At 43.8% G+C, this 21357-nt stretch overlaps 1 protein-coding gene across 1 annotated transcript in view; it reads left to right on the top strand.

Moving 5' to 3' along the window:
* Nucleotides 1-3665: 3665 nt before the first annotated feature.
* Nucleotides 3666-21357, top strand: part of LOC134359651 (uncharacterized MFS-type transporter YitG-like) — a 28718-nt gene continuing 11026 nt past the window's right edge. Inside the window, exons 1-6 of the mRNA XM_063073147.1 lie at nucleotides 3666-4318; nucleotides 7790-7908; nucleotides 10515-10662; nucleotides 11982-12144; nucleotides 14199-14424; nucleotides 17946-18139. Coding sequence (XP_062929217.1) covers nucleotides 4098-4318; nucleotides 7790-7908; nucleotides 10515-10662; nucleotides 11982-12144; nucleotides 14199-14424; nucleotides 17946-18139 — 1071 coding nt within the window. The 5' untranslated portion in view covers nucleotides 3666-4097. The remainder of the gene's footprint in view (nucleotides 4319-7789; nucleotides 7909-10514; nucleotides 10663-11981; nucleotides 12145-14198; nucleotides 14425-17945; nucleotides 18140-21357) is intronic.

Raw genomic sequence — 21357 nt, 5'->3', positions numbered from 1 at the left:
GCATTGATATGTTGGGCCCAGGATAGATCCTCGGAGATATTGACATCCAGAAACTTGAAATTACTCACACTTGCCACTTCTGATCCCTCTATAAGGACTGGTGCGTGCTCCCTTGTCTTACCCTTTCTGAAGTCCACAATCAGTTCTTTGGTCTTCCTGACTTTGAGTGTAAGGTTGTTGCTGCAACTCCACTCACTAGCTGATATACCTTGCTCCTGTACACCCTCTTGTCACCATCTGAAATTCTGCCAACAATAGTTGTGTCATCGGCAATTTTATAGGTGGCATTTGAGCAGTGCCTAGCCACTCAGTCGTGGGTTTAGAGAGAGTAGAGCGGTGGGCTAAGCACACATCCCTGAGGTGTCCCATTGTTAATTGTCAGCGAGGTGAAAATGTTATTTCCAATCTGCAGATTGAAGTTATCCAGGTAGGAAGTTGTGGATCCAGTTGTAGAGGAATGTATGAAGACCCAGATTTTGGAGCTTTTTGACCAGAACTGTAGGAATAATTGTGTTAAGTGCTGATCTGTAGTCAATAAGCAGTATCTTGACATAAGTATTAGTATTGTCCAGGTGATGCAAGGCTGTGTGAAGAGCCAATGAGATTGCATCAGCATTTGACCTATTGTGGTGATAGGTAAATTGCAGTTTATCCAGATCCAAGGGGATCTGCCATCCTGTTTCATCATTGTTTTGGTTTAAGTCTAGTCATTGAATGTGATGAAGATTTTGGCTGAGCAGGGATTATAAGGTCATTCATAACCTTGCATATTGGGTGAGTAGTTTGTGATCAAGAGCTGAAATCAAAGGGCTCTACAACAGCAGCCGAATCATACAATGAAATTGAGCTGCAGGTGTGAAGTGAATGCATTAATGTGAGGGAACTACTTGAATAATTGGTTTCAACAGGCAAAACTAATCAATGGGATGGAAGTGAAATGTATCTGGAGTCACTGAGCTCAAGTATTTAGATCATAGAATTGTACAGTAAAATACAGGTCCTTGGGTCCATGATATGCCAACTTTTTTACCTATTCCAAGATTAATCTAACCCTTCCTTCCCACATGCGCACCATTTTTCCTTCAGCCGCATGCCTATCTGAGTTTCTTAAATGTTCCTAACGTACCTGCCTCTACCACCACCCACCACACTCTGTGTTTAAAAAAAAACTACCTCTGACATTAACCCCTCTCCCCCATACTTTCCAGTTACTTTAAATAATGTCCTCTGCATTTGCAATTTCTGCCCTCGGATAAAGTTTCTTGCTGCCCACTCTATCAATGCGTTTTATGTACACACCTCTTATCAAGTCACCTCTCATCATACTTCACTCCAAAGAGAAAAGCCCTAGCTCATTCAACCTATACTCACAAAATAATGCTCCTTAATCCACACAGCATCTTGATAAATCCCCTCTGCACTCTCAAGCTTCCACATCCTTCCTATAATGAGGTGACCGAAAATGGACAAATACTCCCAAGTGTAGCCTAACCAGAGTTTTTATACAGCTGCAACATTACCTTACAACTCTTGAACACAGTCCTGTGTCTAATGAAGAACAATACACCATACACCTTAGCCACCTGTGCAACAACTCTGAGGGATCTATAGACTTGGACCCCAAGATACTACTGTTCCTCCACAATGCTAGGAATCCTGCCATTAACCCTGTACTCAGCCTTCAGTTAATTACTTCAAACCTTTCTGGGATGAACTCCTGCCACTTCTCAGCCCAGCTCTGCATCCTATCAATGTCTCGTAACCTATGAGAACCTGCACTATCCACAACACCAACCTTCATTTCTACAGACTTACTAACCCACCCTTCCACTTCCTCGTCCAGGTCATTTATAAAAATGGCAAAGAGTAGGTGCAGAACCCATGCTTGCTGAACACCACTGACAACTGATCTTCAGGCAGAATACACTCCCATCTACTGCCACCCTCTGCCTTCTGTGGCAAGCCCATTTTGAATCCACACAGACAAGTTTCCCTGGATTCCATGCCTCCTGAATTTCTGAATGAGCCTAACATGGGGAATTTTGTGGAACACCTTTCTAAAATCCATATACACCACATCCACTGCTTGCCTTCATTAATTTGTTTTGTCGCTTCCTCAAAGAACTCAATCAGCCTCATGAGGCTTGACCTGATCCTCACAAAACCATGCTGACTATCCCTAATCAAACTATTCATTTGTTGGAGACAGTTTATCTCAGCCAAAAGTTGTTAAGCTCCTGAGAAAATGAAACAAGGTTCCATAATCTTCAGCTTTGTTGATTGGCTGATGATTGTAGAATAATAAATGATGCTTCAAATTCAGCTAGTCCTGGACATTATCTTGGATATTACTAGTAATACCGGGTAGTAACTGCAGTTCAGTGCAGGTTGGCACTTCCATTGTATTCTGGATAATGGACTACCTGACTGGCAGACCACAGTTTGTGTGGCTTCCGAGCTGTGTGTCGGATATGGCTATGAGCAGCTCTGGGGTCCCACGGGACTGTATTGGCTCATTTCCTGATTACCCTGTGTACCTCGGACTTTAGATACAACACTGAGTCATGTCATCTGCAGAAATTCTCTGATGACAGCAGTAGTTGAGTGTGTAAAGGAAGGGCGGGAGGATGAATACAGGGCCCTGGTGGAGGACTTTGTCAAATGGTGCAAGCTGAATTGTCTGCAACATATCAGTAAGACAAAAAAGATGATGAACTTTAGGAAGACTAAGCCTGCATTGCTTCCTGTTACTATTGATGGTGAGTATGTGGATTTGGTGTGGACCTCAAGTACCTGGGGGTGCACCTGAATGAGACTTGACTGAAGCACCAACACAAAGGCTGGGTACAAGGAGGGCCAGAATCGCCTCTAGTTCCTAAGGAGACAGGAGTGCTTTGGAAGTTGCATGGCTCTTCACATGTTCTACCAGTCTGTTGTCACCAGTACAATCTTCTGTGTGGTGGTGTACTGAGGCAATGGCATCAACACGGGTGATGCCAACAGGCTCAATAAACTGATTAGAACAAAGAACCCTACAGAAAATCCTGGCAATTCTGGACAACATTCCTCACCCTCTGTGTGCCGTCTTCACTGAACGGAGGCGCACTTTTAGTAATAGACTAAGACAACTGTGATGCTCTAAAGAGCACTATATGAGGTCATTTGTACCCAGGCCATTAGGCTCCATAATGAGTCAATCTATAGCCGGGGAAGTGATGACCCCTCCCCCCCTCTTCTGTTAGACTGTTTGAGGTAACTTATTTTTTATTCTTTCTTACTTCTAATATTTGTATATCTGTGCACCTGTAATGCTACTGTGGCACTGTAATTTCCTTTAGAAACAATGAAGTATCTAAAGTATCTATCTAATACTATGCAAGTACTAGAAAAATGAGGAACAATTTAACCAGCTGCCCCTGATGTACCATAGTATAACCATAGCATCTTGAGTCACTTTTATAATGACCAAAATGTAATGGAATCATATAGACAAGTGTCAACCTCCATCCACCCCCACCAAGGTTGAGGGTTTCTGCAAATACTGTATATTTTCCCAAGTTGACCCTGTGCTCCTTTAGTTTCGCTCTAAGGTTCTATCTCCAAGCAGGCTCTCACTGTGGCACCTGTTCTTTACGCTTGTTTTTCTTCCCAGGAGACCTCTCGCTGTACGTCTTCAGATGTATCATTCCCGTCAAACTGTCTGGTAACTATCTTTCCTCTCTGATATCCCTCCCGTCTGACTGCCTCGCTGACAGAACTCTTCCCGGAGGTCACTCACTCTTTGAGGCTCTGAAGTTCCACTATCCCACCTGCTTTTTTTCCCCCAAGGATATCATCCTGCAGCTGACTCAATGCAGGGATTGTTTTCTCAGTTGAGTAGTTGGAGGCTGCGGGTGCATTCGACCTTGACTTAGTATATGTGGTTTTGGAAAAGATTGAGGAAGTGAAAATAACCTGCGATGAAGACATTTGACTCCACGCGGAGCTCCCGTCGCGTAGGGGAAATTCAATAGAAACGCGAGACTTGTTCAATTTTTGGAGCTCAACGAGAAGTTCCGGTTGAACCTCCTTCTGGACCTCTCCTCTAACCTTGCTAAATGGGCGCTCTGGGCTTCTGCCAGGCGGGTGTCTATCCGGTCTACGTGCTTTGCTGCCTCCTCGTTACCTACCTCCTCAACCAACTTGATCGCTATGTCCTCGCCATTGTGGTCCTGCCCCTGGCCCAGGAGCTTGAGTTTGGTGATAGGAGTTGTCTCCCGGTCGACGACGCGGAGAGGGGCGTCTTGCGGCAATGCCGTAACGCCAGTTCTCAGGAGAGGTGAGAACTTTGGGCTACGAGATGAACTAGGGCTGGTAACCGGGGAATCAGAACTGACAAAGGAGCTTCGAACTGAGGCGTTAATTCTGTTACTCTCCATGGATGCTGTCCGACTTGCTGAGTTTTCTGGCGTTTCTTGAGACAGCGAGAGGGAGTTGGGAATGGGATCAGGAAATTGGCGATGGTGGCCAATGAAGAGGATATTCGGGAATGTGGTAGGGGAGAGTTGAATGGAGTCGGGAGCGCATGATTGAGAAACGAGCTCAGGAAGAGAGAGAGGAGGAATGAGCTCGAGGGAGAGAAGAGTGGGGAAAAGTGCTCAACTGGGAGATTGGGGAATAGAATTTATAATGGGGATCATGATCCGCACTAAACTGGGTCGTCGGAGAGATGCGGTGGGGGTTCACCTGGCGATTACACCTCCACCCCTCAGGGAAGGAACACCAGTTAAGAGATTCTGGTATTGGGCTTGGCGTTTTGGATATTTTGAAAGGACCTGGGAGGGAAATGTCAAGTGTGGAGGCGTCAGAAGATGTTGGAGCAGTAATTAAGTCAGTTCGAGGAAACGAGAATTCGGACAGAGGCGTGGGATTGGTGAGCGGACTGTGGGGCTGTAATGTAGTGGAAACGAGGAAGCCAGATTGAAAACGTTCGTTTCAGGAAGTGCCGAGGTTCGTAAAAAGCAGGAAGGTTATTTTGTGGGGATTTTCATTCCATTTAAATAGAACTCGGAAGTCGGTCTGCGGTTTCGAGCATGAACCCATGAAAATGGTACGTGGTGGGTGATTGAACGTTAGGAAGTTCAGATGACAATGGTCACGGGCGGGCTGCAGAAAACTTAAAAATATAGAGAATTTAGAACTCAGAAAACGCTGAAATAATCTATAGGTCAGAGAGCAGCAAGAAATGGAGTTAAGCTTCTGATCCATTGTCTTTCATCATAACTTGCATTTAATATTGCAGTAATATTTGAGTATGTAAATATATTGTTTGATTAAGCATTCTTTTTTATTCACATAATGAATTACGGGTTCGATGTAAATGTACGAAATTTGCGTACGTAATCACTCCACGTGATACGTGCGCGCCTGGTGAGATATGTTATTCCCGATTACCTTGTTTTTATTTCGATTACGTTTTTTCAATGATTTGGAGTTACAAAACATAATAAGAGCCTTGTATTTCTGCATCACTTTTCATAATTTCCAGGCAGCCCAGTGATTTACATTCCATTAACCATTTGCAATGGGTTGTGACAAACTTGACCGCGTTGTTATGCAGAGATTGATGATGGGGCGACCGTTAGTTACAGTAGCCTCAATATTTTTTTCGGAGTGTTAGAGTGGGGCTGTTTGAGAGGCGAAAGCGGTCCTTGGCCTGGCTTTTCAGCAGAAGTTTTGACAGTGGGGCTCTCCACTGAGCTGTTTCGATCTGATGTTCACGGAATTGAGTGTGTGTGCGCGCGCGCTCTCCGAGGCGTTTGTGAATTTCTGTTCTGCATGTTAGTATGTGTGAATGTGTGCAAATATATATTTTAATCTTGTGTTATTTGCCATCCAAAATTATGTCATTTGCTAGATTACGCACCAATATTTGTCATTACCATTTTTATTTCAACACCCCAGAGTAGAAATTTAGTGCCCTGTAACTTTAACCAATCCAAGACCCGCTGTCTTCCTCATTTCCAGCCTAGAACTAATATTGAATTTCTGCTTTTGGCTTAGTTTTCAGCCTCCGTGCTATCTTTGAGCAAATAAATGGATACAAAGTGCACATTGAGTAAATGTGCTATTAAATGTGCTAATGAAATGTACTGGCATGGATTTGAGTGTGTTTCGTGGACAGAAGACAGGGAGCAGGAATCATTTCCGAGTTACCAGCGGACGTAAATAAGTTATGAGCACTGGGTAACCAGGAAAAGAGTAAGCCCCCCCCCCCAAAGGGATCAAAGTGGCATTCTGTGTAAGGGACAGGAGCGCGTAGGCGAGGTGTTACTCATTATGGAGGAAACTGTAGTTGAGAAATTCAGGGAGAGGGATGGTGGAATTCTAGACCAATTACAACACGCTGGACCTCTCAATGGGTTTAAAGATGGATGAATCCCCAGGGTTGTTCAGATGTATCTCTGGCTGCTATGAGAGGCAAGGGAGATCCGACAACATATTTAAAATCTCTGTCTACCGGGGAAGTACAAGATGACTGGAGGGCAGCAGGTGTCGCTCCTTTATTCTTAGCAGGGATAAGCTGGTAATTACAGGCTGTCTATGTATAAAAACCCTCTACCATTGGCCATTAGAATATTCACAAGTTTATTTGTCAGGTGCCGTTTGAAGGGCAGCTCAATGTTCCCACAACCAATGGACTCACTTTCAAGGACTCTTCATCTCATGTTCTTGATATTTCAAGGGCAATAGAATACAGAAACATGATCATGCTGAAGCTTTATAAGACACTAGTCAGGCTGCACTTGGAGTATTGTCAGCAGTTTTGGGCCCCTTATCTCAGAAAGGATGTTATTGAAAAGAGTCCAGAGGAGGTTCACAAGGACTATTCTGGGAATGAAGGGGTTAACATATGAGGGGTGTTTAGCAGCTTTGGGCCTGTACCCACTAGAATTTAAAAGAATGTGTGGTGATCTCATTGAAATGTACTGAATGTTGAAAGGATTAGATAGGGTGGATGTGGAGAGAATGTTCGCTCTGGTAGGGGTATCCAGAACTAGAGGGCACAGCCTCAAAATTGAGGGGTGACCTTTTAGAACAGAAGTAAGGAGATTTTTCTTTTAGCCAAAGATTAGTGAATCTGTGGAATGCTCTGCCACAGATTGCAGTGTGGAGGCCAAGTCTGTTGGTATATTCAAAGCGGAAGTTGACAGATTCCTGATTGGTTGAGGCATCAAGGGATGTGGTTAGAGGGCAGGTGTATGGGGTTGAATGGGATCCAGGATGAAATGGCGGAGTTGACTGATGGCTGTATATGGTGGCATATATGTTTGTTGTTGTTGTTCAGTCATTCAGTCGAGTCTGACTCTTTGTGAACCGCATGGACCATAGGGTCCAGAGGGTTTTCATGATGAGATACAGAAGTAGATTGCCAGGCCCTTCTTCCACACAGACACTGCTGCTTGAGATCCGGCTGGGTTTGAACCCAGGACCATCTGCCCTGAAGTCCAGTGCTGATGCCACTACACCACCAGCCAGCCTGGCATATATGTACTTTGATAATAAGTTTACTTTGAACTAAGTGAAACGCACAGGATGGTAGCAGATTAAATTGACCACGGGTGAAGCCTGGCCAGTACGTGAATGTTGTGTAACTGGTTAAGGCTGAGGATAGATATCAGAATAGTCAATTGCCATTAATGAGAGAGTGACATGGATGGAAACATAAATGTACAAGGAACAAATAATGAATGGATGTGGGCTCTGTGTGTTTTATATTTTTGTAACAAAATCTAACATCGATTCCCAGCTGCCTAGCCCTCCAGAATGAGAACAAGACAAAATATTGCCAATGGAACTATGATGGGACTGGATGGGAATATCAGATCATCGCTGGACCTGTCTTCGTCCTTATTTACACCTTCACAGGTCAGTGTCTCAATAAATGAAATAATGCTGTCTAAGCCAAGAAGCATATTCATATCCAAAAAGTATATCCTGTACTTCTGGGTCTCTGAATCTGAGAAGCATCGACTCATCTGCTGAGTGTGGGATATATAGTATCAGCGATCCCCAGTTCAAGTGTGCTTTAGGTTCGGGAGGTGATGGGGCCAAGGTTTCTCTTCTCATGGAAAAGTTCTTGTTAGTGTCAAGATAGGACTTGGCTGTATCATTCATGACTTTTCTGATTCTTGGAATGTGACTGTGTTGCATCATATACTGAAAAGAAATACCACTGTAAGGAGATCTTAAATAAATCAGATAGTACAATTTCAAAATACAGAACCCAAATATTCATTTTTATAAATCTTTGAATATAGCAGAACTAATAAAGATGACTGTTCAAAAATTCTTGGCTTTATTAACAGAAATATAAGGTAAACAAGCATGAAGGATGCACACCTTCCTTCTGTTGCAGGTACATTTTGACATACCTATGTTAATGGGATTGATCACTGCATAGTTCTTGTGGAAACTAATCCTACCTTCATATCTTATCACATTACATGGATTAGCGTCAATGTAAATATGTTCAAAAACCTGGTATTCACGAAGCACTGTAATACGCCTACACAATTTTAGGTTCACATCTTTGATGTAATGTGCAAAGTTCTTCAGTGAACACAGAAAACAGGGCCCTGGACAGTTTGAAAGGGCGGAGGGTACCCAGATGAGTTGAAAAGGAGTGCAGGATCTTGGGTCCCAGCAGGTGGAAGAGCAAGCAGGAACTGGGGCTTTGGTGAGCCGGAATGGAGCATGGCGTGCAATACCTGGTGAGCGTTATGCTAAATTGTTTAGATTTCTGAATGTCTGGATTGTGGATTACTGGAGTTCTACCATAAATGCTAAATCAGTAAAATCCACTGTGATGTCATGCCTAGGTGCTCAGCAAGCAATGGATCAGAACAATATACAGTCCTGCTATATCCCAGACAATAGAAAACCCCATAAATATCCCCAATATCAACTGTGCCTCAGCGGAACCATAATGTAGTGCGTTCTAGGGTTTTTGACCAACTGGCAATAGATTGGTGTTGTCTATATATTCCTCTTCAACATGACTTGGAGAGGAACGTAGGTGGGGATCCCATGTAGCAGCTGTCATTTTCCTTCTAGGTCCTAGAAGTTATGGCCTTGAATGTTTGGTTGGGCACTTTGCAGTACATCTGGTCAATGCTGCAAATGCAGCCTCAATATGCTGTTAGTGGAGGAAGTAAATATTTAAGGTGGTGAGCCAGTGTTTGGGAGCCAGTCAACTGGTCTCTTCTGCCCGAAACTTTAGAACTGCCCAAACAAAAAATAGCAGGGAAGATTCCATTACATGCCCAGTTCGTGCCTTGTGGACGGCAGGACGACTTAAGAGGGTCAGAACATAAGTGATTTGCTGCAAAATATTTAGCATGTGTTCCTGTAGCCACACTGTTTACATTGCTGGCACAGTTAAGTTTTCAGTCGGGGATTTCACTAAGACCAAAAGACATGCTGCAGGAGTAGAATTAAGCTGTTTGGCCCATCGAGTCTTCTCTGCCATTCAATCATGGCTGATTTATTTTCCCTCTTTTCCCTCCTCCCTTCTCTCCGTAACCTTTGATGCCCTTACTAATCAAGAACCTATCAATCTCTGTGTTAAATATACCCAATAACTTGGCCTCCACAGACATCAGTGGCAATGAATTCCACAGATCAACCACTCTTTCGTTCAAGAAATTCCACCTTCTTAAAGAAATCGATGGTGGAGATAGTATAACGATACCAACAAACGATAACGGGAGGTAGCTAGACTCTCTGCTTGGAGGTATCTGTGCTAGCAGTTATATGCGTGCCTGTTACTGACTACTTATGAACACAAATTTAAAAGTTGAGGTCTTTTTCAGGTTTTATTGCACCACAGATGGCTTCATTGGTAGATACAGGTGTGGTGAGTTGTATACGAACAGTAGGTTGGTATAGTTCAAGTTGAAGTTTATTGCCATTCAACCACATTCATGTGTACTGCCAACTGAAACAACGTTCCTCCAGACCAAGGTGCACAACACTCTACATATAATTCACACACAACACATGAAGTTATATTACCACAAGTATATTAACAAACAAAAATATATTCCAAAAACTGACATTTAGCATAAGGTGCGTTTACAACACATCAAAAAGTGAACAGTATCACTTCATAAGCAATGAGACCTAAGTGGTGGCAGGGAGTTCGGTAGCCTCATAGTATAGATAGATGCAAGTGCAAGTACAGTGGCCATGCGTGATTTTATAACACAGGACTGCAGCCAGCCATCAAATGCCCCAACAGATGTGTCCTCCAGATTCTATAGACACTGAAGTCAAATTTTGGTCAACATAAAGCAGAGATTTTGGTCTGAATTCAATGTGTGATTTTGCATTGCAGCTTTTTTGTGGGTTTAACCTCGCTGAGTGTGTGAGCTGTGGTGATTGAGTCAGAGGCTGTACATACAACGTTCTAACCTATCCCCCACATCTTATTGCTTCACCTTAATGCTAGAATTCTCCTTTTCTTACCTCAGGGATTTTCACTGGCTTCATGGCTGACTCTGTGAATCGGAAGCATTTCCTGTCAGCCAGTCTCTTTCTCTGGAGTCTTATGACGTTGCTGATGGGATTCGCCAAGCATTACTGGCAGCTGGTACTGCTGCGCTTTGGGCAAGGGATCAGGTGAATGGCCACTCTCCGTGTTGTCTGACCCTCTCTGTCATTTGTCAGTCTGTGTCCTGGTTGCTGCAGTTCCTGGGTCCCAGACGATGAACAGCCTGGGACACCTCTCCTCAGCATTACCTTCTGCACTCCGTCTTGGAGAGGTGATTGGAATGCCAGGCAAATAGTGTGGCTCCAGGATAATGTTTCACCACGTGGGGAACCCCATTGAAGGTATTGGATACTAGTGGTGGATAACAGGGTGTTGTTGGAGGTTCCCTTGTTTGAGCCTTGATAGCAGCAAATGGAGAAATAGGAGAATTCAACTGTGCTGAATGTTTGTACCTTATATAAGGACAGAGCAGGGAACTGGTTGAGGGAGAAATGAGTATTGGGTGCATTGAGTTGATGCCAAGGGAGTTAGGGATGGATAGGCAGGAAGGGGGTGGTCATCCTGGAGGAAGTTGGAGGCAGCAAGCTTTGCATTGAGCAGGGTGAGCAGGTGACTGGGTTCGATACCTGATCTGACCGGGTGCAGTGTAAGGAGTGGGGCATTGTGCAGGGTAATTATGGCAGGTGTAACGGGTAGAGTGATGAATCACCAGGAAGCAAGCTAAGCCTGGAATGGACTCATTCTCTTGACGGGCAGCGCATGTTAGGGTTTCTTTCACACACCCTACGGTCTTGGAGTGTTGGAAGAGATCTATTGAAATGGTGCCAGGATACACGGCCAATTCTGTGGAAAGACTGGAAAGCTGGAGATAGTTGTTTCATAATGGAGATGTTTGACAGGTAATGTTCAGGATGATGAAGGATTTCCTGTGGAATGCGTGGGTCTTCCCCAGGTGCTTTGGTTTCATCCCACAGTCCAAGGATATACCGGGTAAGTGAATTGGTCATTGTGAGTTTTCCCATAATTAGATTAAGGTTAAGTCAGGGTTTATTTGGGATTGCTGGGGTGGTGTGGCTCAAGGGCCTATACCACACTGTATTGCTAAATAAATAATGGGATGAATAAGAAACTACTCCACTTGGCAGAGATCAGAGGACTGCCATTTCAGATCAAAAGAATTTGAGGGCGATGGGATATTTTTGAACTGCTTGTATTTGTGCATCCATTGACAAGATGGAGAAGCAAATTCAATCACAGCTTTCAGGAGGAGAGTGGATGAATGTCTGTCGATGTGGGTCAAGAGTGCAGGAGTGAGTCTGACTGGCAGCTCTGTCAAGAGAAGCAATAGTCCCAATGGATTGAAAGCCTTTCTCTGTGCAAGTTCTCCAGAGTCCTAAATGTTGTAACTTTTGTACTTGATTCTCACATCTTGTGTCCCCTTTCGCAGTGAGGCTGGATGCACACCGTTTGCAATCAGTCTGATTGTGGACTACTTCCCAAAGGTGATTCGAGGCTCAGCCATTGGCTTCTACAACTGGGGGATCTACGCTGGCTATAGTCTCTCGTATGCTGTCGGCAACTATGTCACCAGGGCCAACATCCTGGGGCAGGTAAGGTTCATTTCCAGAGATGTGGATCCTGTAGCCACTCTGTGGCAAAACCCCCCACCTTTCCTCTCACTGCTTCCTCCAGTGGAGACTCTGTAAGTCGAGCCCAAAGAATAATAGCTGAATGTGCAACAGACAACCCAGTCAGACAGGTCATTGAAACAACTTGCGAAGTACACAGCGATTGTTTCTCAAACATTAAGCCTATATCCCTTCAGCCTCTGAAGTGGATATAATTCATCATGAATAATAACTTACTATTCATAGAAGAGCAGCAGTACAAGGGTACAGGTATATATTTCCTTGACGCAGGTAGCTAGGATGATGTAGATGTCATTTGGCACACTTAGCTTCATTGGTTATGCAGGGGCTTGGAGGTCGTGTTCTAACTGTACAACTCGGTGAAATCACACCTGGAGTCCTGTGCACAGTTCTGGTCACCCAGCTATAGGCAGAATGTCATTAAGCTGAAAACGGTGAGGTGAAAATTCACAAGGATGTTGCCAGGACTGATGGGCTTGAGTTACAAGGAGGGGTTAAATAGACTGGGACTTCTTTCCCTGGAACACAAGGGGCTGAGGGATGACTTTATAGAGGTTTATAAAATCATGGGTGTGGATAAGGTGGGTGCTCGAAGTCTATTTTTTCCCCAGGGTAAGGGAATCCAAAACTAGCAGACATAGGTTGAAAGTGAGAGAGAAAAGATTTCAAATAGACCTGAGAAGCAAGTTTTTCACACTGAGAGTGGTGGATATATGGAACAAGTTGCCAGATGAACCTGTAGTCGCAGATACAATTACAATATTTAAAAGTCGTTTAGACAGATAGATAGAAAGGGTTTGGAATATGAGCCAAATGCACAGACAAGCTCAGATAGACAACTTGGTTGGTGTGGATAAGTTGGGTCACTGAGCCTGTTTCCATGCCATTTAACACTATACGTTCAGGTCAGTCTTTATCCTGCAATCAATGCCACCTTTCACCCATTACCTCATGACTGTTTGTGGTGACTTGCTGTATGTAGTTTGGCTCCTGCTTTCCCTATTATTCATTTTTGTGCTGTTTGACTGGGGCAATCATGGTCTTTCTTTGACCATGACTGTTCTTGGCAAATTTTTCTATAGAGGTGTTTGCCAATGCTTTCTTCTGGGCAGTGCCTTCACAAGATGGGTGACAGATTGTCTGCCTGGCATCAGTGGTCGCGTAACCAGGAATTGTGATATGCTCATCTGACCATCCACCACCTGTTCCCAGGGCTTCATGTGACCCAGACTGGGAGGCTTGTCGGGTGCCATATCATGCCCAAGGGTGACTTGCAGGCTAGCAGAGGGAAGGAGCACCTTGCACCTCCTTTGGCAGAGATCTATCTCTAATAAAGGCATCCGTTAGTCTTGCGAGACCATGGATCTGCGCCTGGAAGGTCTTCACTCTCCAGGGCACAGGTCTGGGCAAGGTGGTATGGAAGACTGGCAGTTGCCCATGCTGCAAGTCTCCCCTCTCCATGACACCGATGTTGTCCAAGGGAAGGGCAAGAGCCGATACAGCTTGGCACCGGTGTCGTCACAGAGCAATGTGTGGTTAAGTTCCTTGCTCAAGGACACAACACGCTGCCTCGGCTGGGGCTCGAACTCACGACCTTCAGGTCACTAGTCAAATGCCTTAACCAGCTGGCCACGTGGCCAAGATCTATCTCTATCCCCCACCCCCCCGAACTCAATCACTGTTATTACACGTTACTAAATCAAAGGGTTCAGTGTTCAACGTTGGACCAAAGGAGTCATAGAGAGAGATACAGCACAGAAGGACCACCAAGTCCATGCCAATCACAACCCACCCTATTGCACTAATCATACATTAATCCAGGTAAATAGTCCATTGGTCCAAGCCAAGGATGATGCAAGGTGCTTAGGACAGAATTGACAGGAAAGGTAGAATATAATGGCATGTGAAACCCCAGGAGGAGAGAGGATGTGTTCTCTAGAGTGGGTGGCATTCCCTTGCTGAACCTGAACGGGTTGGGGAAAGGTTGTTCATTTCTGACGCTGTGTCTGTCTCAGGGCTGGAGGTGGTCCTTCTTCCTCAGTGCTATGCCGGGGTTCATTGTTTCCGTCGTCCTGCTGCTGACAGTCCGGGAAGTTCCATCCAGGAAGGGAAGCGACGACAACCCACTCCTTACCACAACGGGAAAGCTCAGCCTCAGACAGAAACTGCTGGAGGGTGTGCGGCCATTCCTGAAACCTTCGCTCCTGCTCTTCTCTCTTGCTGGCTCCGTCAGGAATGCAGGTAAATGAATGGAAGAGAGAGGCACGGATGGATCTGGATTCAACCTGCGTCTTATCGGAGCTGAGAAACGTTACAAGACCATCAGCTAAATGGAAATGCTTCATATGGAATATTCTAACACATTATTTAACCCCCTTCACTTGCTCTTGAGTATTATCCCATCTCCACCCCTCATCAGATCCTCTCAGTCACCATTCCCATTAATGTCCCTTCCTGCTCACTCTTCATTCCCTTTAACACCCAACCCAACTTAATCTATATGGTGGAGATAAAAGATGGAAACTGGAGCATCTGTGGTATAAAATGCTGGAAGAACACAGTGGGTCAGGCAGCATCTGTGGAAGGAAGTGGACAATCAATACTCCAGGTCCATGTGAAAACATCAACTGTGCACAGATGGTGGCTGACCTGCTGAGTTCCCCCAGTGTTTTATGTGTTTATCTACACAATTTCCATTTCCTTTTTTGTCCATCCATTTAGATCCCAGTGTCTACTCAATTCTTTTTCATTAATATTGCAACTGGTTTAATCTTTGCTCCCATTAATATCCCACAATCCTCTTCCCATATCCTTTAGTTCAACACCCTTTTCTAATCCCGAATTCCTGCTCACTCCACTCGCCCTTTAATATCCTGACCGGACCTATTTCCCAGATGGAGACATTCTATTTATCACCGGCTCCAGTTCTCAATCATTCTGGTCTATTTGCCTCACTTACTCCCTGTGTTCTGAAATGAACTTCTCAGAAGCATCTCTGATCTAAGGATCAGCAACTGCCATCTGTTACCATGACAGCTCAATGTTAGTCACAAAACTCCCTCTACAATCAGGCAGTTCCAGAACAGGAACAGTGCGGGTTAGAGACAGGGTAAAGTTCCCTCTACAGTGTTCCATCAAGCATTCCTAAGGCAGTCACTGCACAGGTTAGATACAGCATAACATTCCCTTTACAATGTGCCATTAAACATTCACATGAAACATTTGGAGCAGGATTTATTTACTTGCTGTATTTTTAAACCTTTCACAATTGAGTTTTTTTTTATCATGATGTAATATCCAAGACATCTCCAAGGAATGGTACCTCAAAAAATTGGCATCCATCATCAAGGACCCCCACCATCCAGGACATGTCCTCTTATTGTTACCATCAGGACAGAGGTACAAAAGCCTGAAGGCAGACACTCAGTGATTTACGAACAGCTTCTTCCCCTCTGCCATCCGATTCCTAAATGGACATTGAACCCAAGAATATTACCCCACTACTTTTTAATTTCTGTTTTTGCACTATTTATTTAATTTACCTATTTTATATATATTTACTGTAATTTATATTTTTTCTATATTATTATGTGTTGCATTATACTTCTGTCACAAAGTTAACAAATTTCATGGCATACGCTGGTGATGTTCAGCCTGATTCTGATATTATTTGTGTTGTGTGGTTTATCTGGGATGTGGGCTGCAGTTTTTGTAAGCTCGGTACCCAGAGGGTCACCTCAATCTGCTTTTGACTCTATATTCTCGCACAAAGTCACCTGAAAGAAAAATCCCATAGGTGCCTCAGTCCAGATTGGTGTCAAGGAATGTCATGGAATTCCCTGACCAAACACACATGGCAGGAACTGTACACTGCCAACGCACCCATATGGGTTAGAGTTGATTCCCGTTGTGTTTCCATTCCTGGATTGAATTCCAGAAGTCAGGAATTCAAAAACCAAATGGACAGGTGTGGGTTTTCGTTTAAAGTGAAAGATAAGTTTGTTGTCATATGCACGAGTGTATGCATACATAGGTGCAAAGAAAATCTTACTCGCAGCAGCATCAGAACTATAATCAGAATCGGTTTATTATCAGTGACATATGTCATGACATTTTGTTGTTTTGTGATAACAGTATAGAGCAAGACATAAAAATGACTATAAGTTACAAAAATAAGTAGCACAAAAAAGGAATAAACGAGGTAGTGTTCACGGAGTTGTGGAGAGTTTAGAAATCTAATGGCTGAGGAGAGGAAGTTGTTCCTAAAATGATGAATGTGAGTCTTCAGGCTCATAACATCATATAAGCAGCATTCATAAGAGAAAAATAAATTAAACATAAAGAATCTTTGTTTTTTTTAAAATCCTAATTTTATTTTATAGTAAAACAAAGTCCAGTAGTGATTAGGGTTTTGCTAGGTGGGTCAAAAACCAAATGTGACTCCTCTTGAACCTGGTGGTGTGTGGCTTCAGGCTTCTGTACCTCCTGCTGAATGGTAGCTGTAAAGTGCTGGCTTGGCTCAGTTGAGGCAATGCCTCTAGTAGCTATCAGCAATGTGGCCATGAAGTAGCACGGGCAGAGCAGAGCATTCTCTCTGCAGCTTCTTACATTCCTCTGCATTTGAATTTGCTGTCTGGACCATAATGCAGCCATTCAGGATACTTTCAACAGTACATCTGTAGAAGTTTCTGAGAGAGCTTAGTGAAAGTTGAATCTCCTTAAAATCCTTAAGAAAGTAAAGATGCAGGCACAATTTCCTAATGATTGCATCTATGTGCTAGGCCCAGGAAAGGTCATCCAATATGACAGATAAACTCTTCTCGAGCTTCCAGCCGGGTACAGGTATCAACTATAACTGACGTTTCAATGACAAACTCTGCCATCTTCTTCAGAGATCCCTGAAGAAGATGGCAGAGTTTGCATTTGAAACGTCAGTTATAATCGATTCCTGTACCCGGCTGGAAGCCTGAGAAGAGTTTATTCATCGTATACACCGGGAAAGCACCAGATCCTTTGTCAGCCAGTGTATTCATGCGCAGAAATTTAAAGCTGCTGATCCTCTCCACTGTAGTCCCCAGTATAGACTGACAAACATTCACCCTCCTTTCCCTTCCTGAAGTCAACAATCATCTCTGTAGTTTCTCAATGTTGAGCAAGAGATTGTTGTAGCAGCACCATTTAAGCAGGTGTCCTGTCTCACTCCGGTAGGCTGACTCATCACCAGCTGTGATTTGTCCAACGGTAGTGTCGTTGGCATTAGAGCAGTGCTTAGCTACATAGTCATGTGAATGCAGAGAGTAAAGCAGGGGGTTAAGCATGTAGGCTTGAGGTGCATCTGTGTTGATGGTCAGCAGGAAGGAGGTGTTATCACCACCCCTCACTGATAGAGGTCTGCTCATGATGATGTTGAGAATCTAGTGCAGAGGGAGGTACTAGAATTTAAAATTTGACATTAAAAAGCTGAGATCAATATATCAATAAAAGAGAACAATATTTTGTGGTATTGTCATCAAGTGGTTCATTAGATCTTGTGGAGAAGGAAACCAAGTAAGTTAAAATGGCTGACTCATCTACATGTGGTTGAACTTTAACTGCCTTAGGAAATGTTTAAATAAGCCAGCAAATTGGAAGCATCTCCCAGGAATAATAGAAAAAGACGTGTGATCAGTGCACAGTTTAGCCAAGCCACATTTCACCACTTCACTGGATGGGGCTGCTACACAACATCGGTTGACAGACTGCTTCTTCTCTCTTTTTTCCAGGAGGGTATGTTTGGGCCTACAATACCCAAACGTATTTCAATCTGTACTACAATGGTGTGGACGTGGGCCGCTGGTTGTCATGGATACCGTTGGTTGGGGGCTGCATTGGAGCTGTGGTTGGAGGGTTTATTTCCGATCAACTAGTCAAAAATAGAGGCTTATATGCACGTGTCTGGGTCTTGGTCTTCAGTCAGGTGAGTTCTATCTCACACTGCAGGGGAAAGTGGAGCCATCTGTCCTTCGGACCAAAAGTGTTCCTTAAGGGAGACGTCACACCCATCATCAGCACTAGTAAGGGGGCAGTACTGAGGGAGTGTCACATTGTCCGAGGAACAGTACCGAGGGAGTGTCACACTGTCAGAGGGACGGTACTGAGGGAGTGTCACACTGTCAGAGGGATAGTACTGAGGGAGTGTCACGCTGTTGGAGGGACAGTACTGAGGGAGTGTCACGCTGTTGGAGGGACAGTACTGAGGGAGTGTTGCACTGTCAGAGGGACAGTACTGAGGGAGTGTTGCACTGTCAGAGGGACAGTACTGAGGGAGTGTCGCACTGTCAGAGGGACAACACCCTTTCCAGTGCAATCACATCCTTCCTCTAGTGTGGAAAATAGAACTGCACATATTATTCCATTATTGCCTAACCAATGTTGTACCATAACCTCCCAGGTTTTATAGTCTAAACCCCAGTGAATCTGAGTATGTCATATAAAAAAAAACCTGATGGCCTCCAAGTAGTAGCCAGGATGTGGAATGCAAATTACAATGGGAGTTAGAAAAGGCATTTAAAAAGGGCAATGTTACCCTAGTCATAAGGGATTTCAGTATGCTGGTAGATTGGGAGAATCATGGTGGTGCTTGATCCCAAGAAAGGGAATTTGTAGAATGTGTATGAGATGACTTTTTAGAGCAGTTTGTGGTAGAGTCCACTGGGGAAAGGCAATTCTGGTATGGGTATTGTGTAATGAACCAAATTTGATCAGAGAGCGTAAGGTAAAGAAACCCTTAGGAAGCAGTAATCATTATATAATAGAATTCACCCTGCAGTTTGATAGGAAGAAAATATATCAGTATTACAGTGGAATAAAAGGAATTACAGAAGCATGAGGGAGGAACTGGTCAAAGTTGATTGGAAGGAGACACTAGCAGGGATGATGGCAGAACAAAAATAATTGGAATCTCTGGGGACAATTCAGAAGGCATCCCAAATAAAAAGAGGATGAGGCTACCGTGGTTGACGAGGGAAGGCAAAGACAGCATAAAATTGAAAGAGAGGGCATAAAATATAGCAAAAATTAGTGGGAAGTTAGAGGATTGGGAAGCTTTTAAAAACTAATGAAGGCAACTAAAAACCCATAAGTGGAGAAAAGGTGAAATGTGAGGGGAAGCTAGCCAGTAATATAAAAGAGGATCCAAACTTTTTTTTCAAATAGATAAAGAGTAAAAGAGAGGTGAAAGTGGGTATTGAACCATTGGAAAATGACACTGGAGAAGTAGTTGTGGAGAAAAAGGAAATGGCGGAGGAACTTAATAAGTAGTTTGCATCAGTCTTCACTGTGGAAGATGCTAGCCGTGTTTGAGAGTGTCAGAGGGCAGAGGTGAGTTTAGTTGGTATTACTAAGGAGAAGGTGCTTAGGAACTGGAAAGGTCTGAAGGTAGATAAATTGCCTTTACCAGATGGACTACAGCCCAGGATTCTGAAAGCGGTAGATGAAGAGATTATAGAGGCGTTAGTAAAGATTTTTCAAGAATCGCAAATTTCTGGAATGGTACCGGAGGACTGGAAGACAGCAAATGTCACTCCATTCTTTAAGAAGCCAAGGAGGCAGAAGAAAGAAAATGATAGGCCATTTAGCCTGAGTTCAGTGGTCTGGAAGATGTTAGGGTCTATTACTGAGGATGAAGTTTCAGGACACTTGGAGGCACATGCTAAAATAGGCCAAAGTAGGCATGGTTTCCATGAGGGGAAATCTTGACTGACAAATCTGTTGGAATTCTTTAAGGAAATAATAGACAGGATAGACAAAGGAGAGTCAATGGATGTGGTTGACTTGGATTTTCAGAAAGTCTTTGACAAGGCGCCGCACATTAGACTGCTTAACAAGATAAAAGCCCATGGTATTACGAAAGATGCCAGCATGGAAGGCAAATTGGCTGACTAGCAGGAATAAAGAGGGTGGGGTGTTTGTGGTTGGCTGCCAGTGACTAGTGGTGTTTCTCAGAGACCAGGTCTTTTCATGTTATATGTCAATGATTTCGATGACAGAATTGATGGCTTTGAGGCAAAATTTGCAGATGATATGAAGATGGATGGAGGAGCAGGTAGTGTTGAGGAACTAGGGAATCTGTAGAAAGACTTAGACAAATTGGAAGAATAGACAAAGAAGTAGCATGTGGAAGTGTATGGTCATGCGCTTTTGTAGAATGAATGAAGGCATAGACCATCTTTTAAACAGGGAGAAAATTCAAGATTCAGAGGTGCAAAGGGACTTGGGAGTCCTTGTGCAGGATTCTCTAAAGGTTAACTTGTAGGCTGAGTCAGTGGTAAGGAAGACAAATATAATCTGAGCATTCATTTCAACAAGACTAGAATATAAGAGCAAGGATATAATGCTGTGGCGTTACAAGGCATTAGTCAGACTGCACGGAGTATTGTGAGGAGTTTTGGGCCCCTAATCTAAGAAACGATGTGGTGGCATTGGAGAGGGTCTAGAGGAAGATCATGAGAAAGACCTGGAAATGAAAGGGTTAATGTATGAGGAGTATTTGATGGTTCTGGGTATGTACTCGCTAGATTTTAGAAGAATGAAGGGAGACCTCATTGACATCTATCGAAAGGTCCGGAAAGCGTGGATGTAGGGAGGATGTTTCCTATAGTGGGTGAGTCTAGGACCAGAGGGCATAGCTTCAGACTGGAGGGATATCATTTAGAACAGAGACGAGGAGGAATTTCTTCAGCCAGAGGGTAGGGATTCTGTGGAATTCATTGGAGACCAAGCTATTGAGTATATCTAAAGCGGAGGTTGATATACTCAAGACATCAAAGGTTTTGGGGAGAAGATAGGAATATGGGATTGAGAGGGATAATAAATCAGCCATAGTGGAATGGCAGAGCAGACACAATGGGCTGAATGGCCTAATTCTGCTCCTGTGCCTCATGGTTTATACATGTTCATCACCAATACATTTACGCAAGCTGCCTCCTTCAGGGATAACTGGGTGTACGTCAGGGTCTCTCTGTGCTTCGGTATTCCTAAGGGGCTTGGCATTCATTGGTTATATCCTAATTCATCCTTCCAAAGTGCATCACCTCATGCTTATCTGGATTAAATTTCATCCTCCTTTGCTTTGCTCATCTTACCAACTCACTAATACCATGCTGTAGACACTGTTCTCGTTATCAATACCACCAA

The sequence above is a fragment of the Mobula hypostoma genome, chromosome 21, assembly GCF_963921235.1.
Source record: "Mobula hypostoma chromosome 21, sMobHyp1.1, whole genome shotgun sequence".
Classification (NCBI taxonomy): Eukaryota; Metazoa; Chordata; class Chondrichthyes; order Myliobatiformes; family Myliobatidae; genus Mobula; species Mobula hypostoma.
This window is presented reverse-complemented; position numbering and strand designations above follow the sequence as displayed.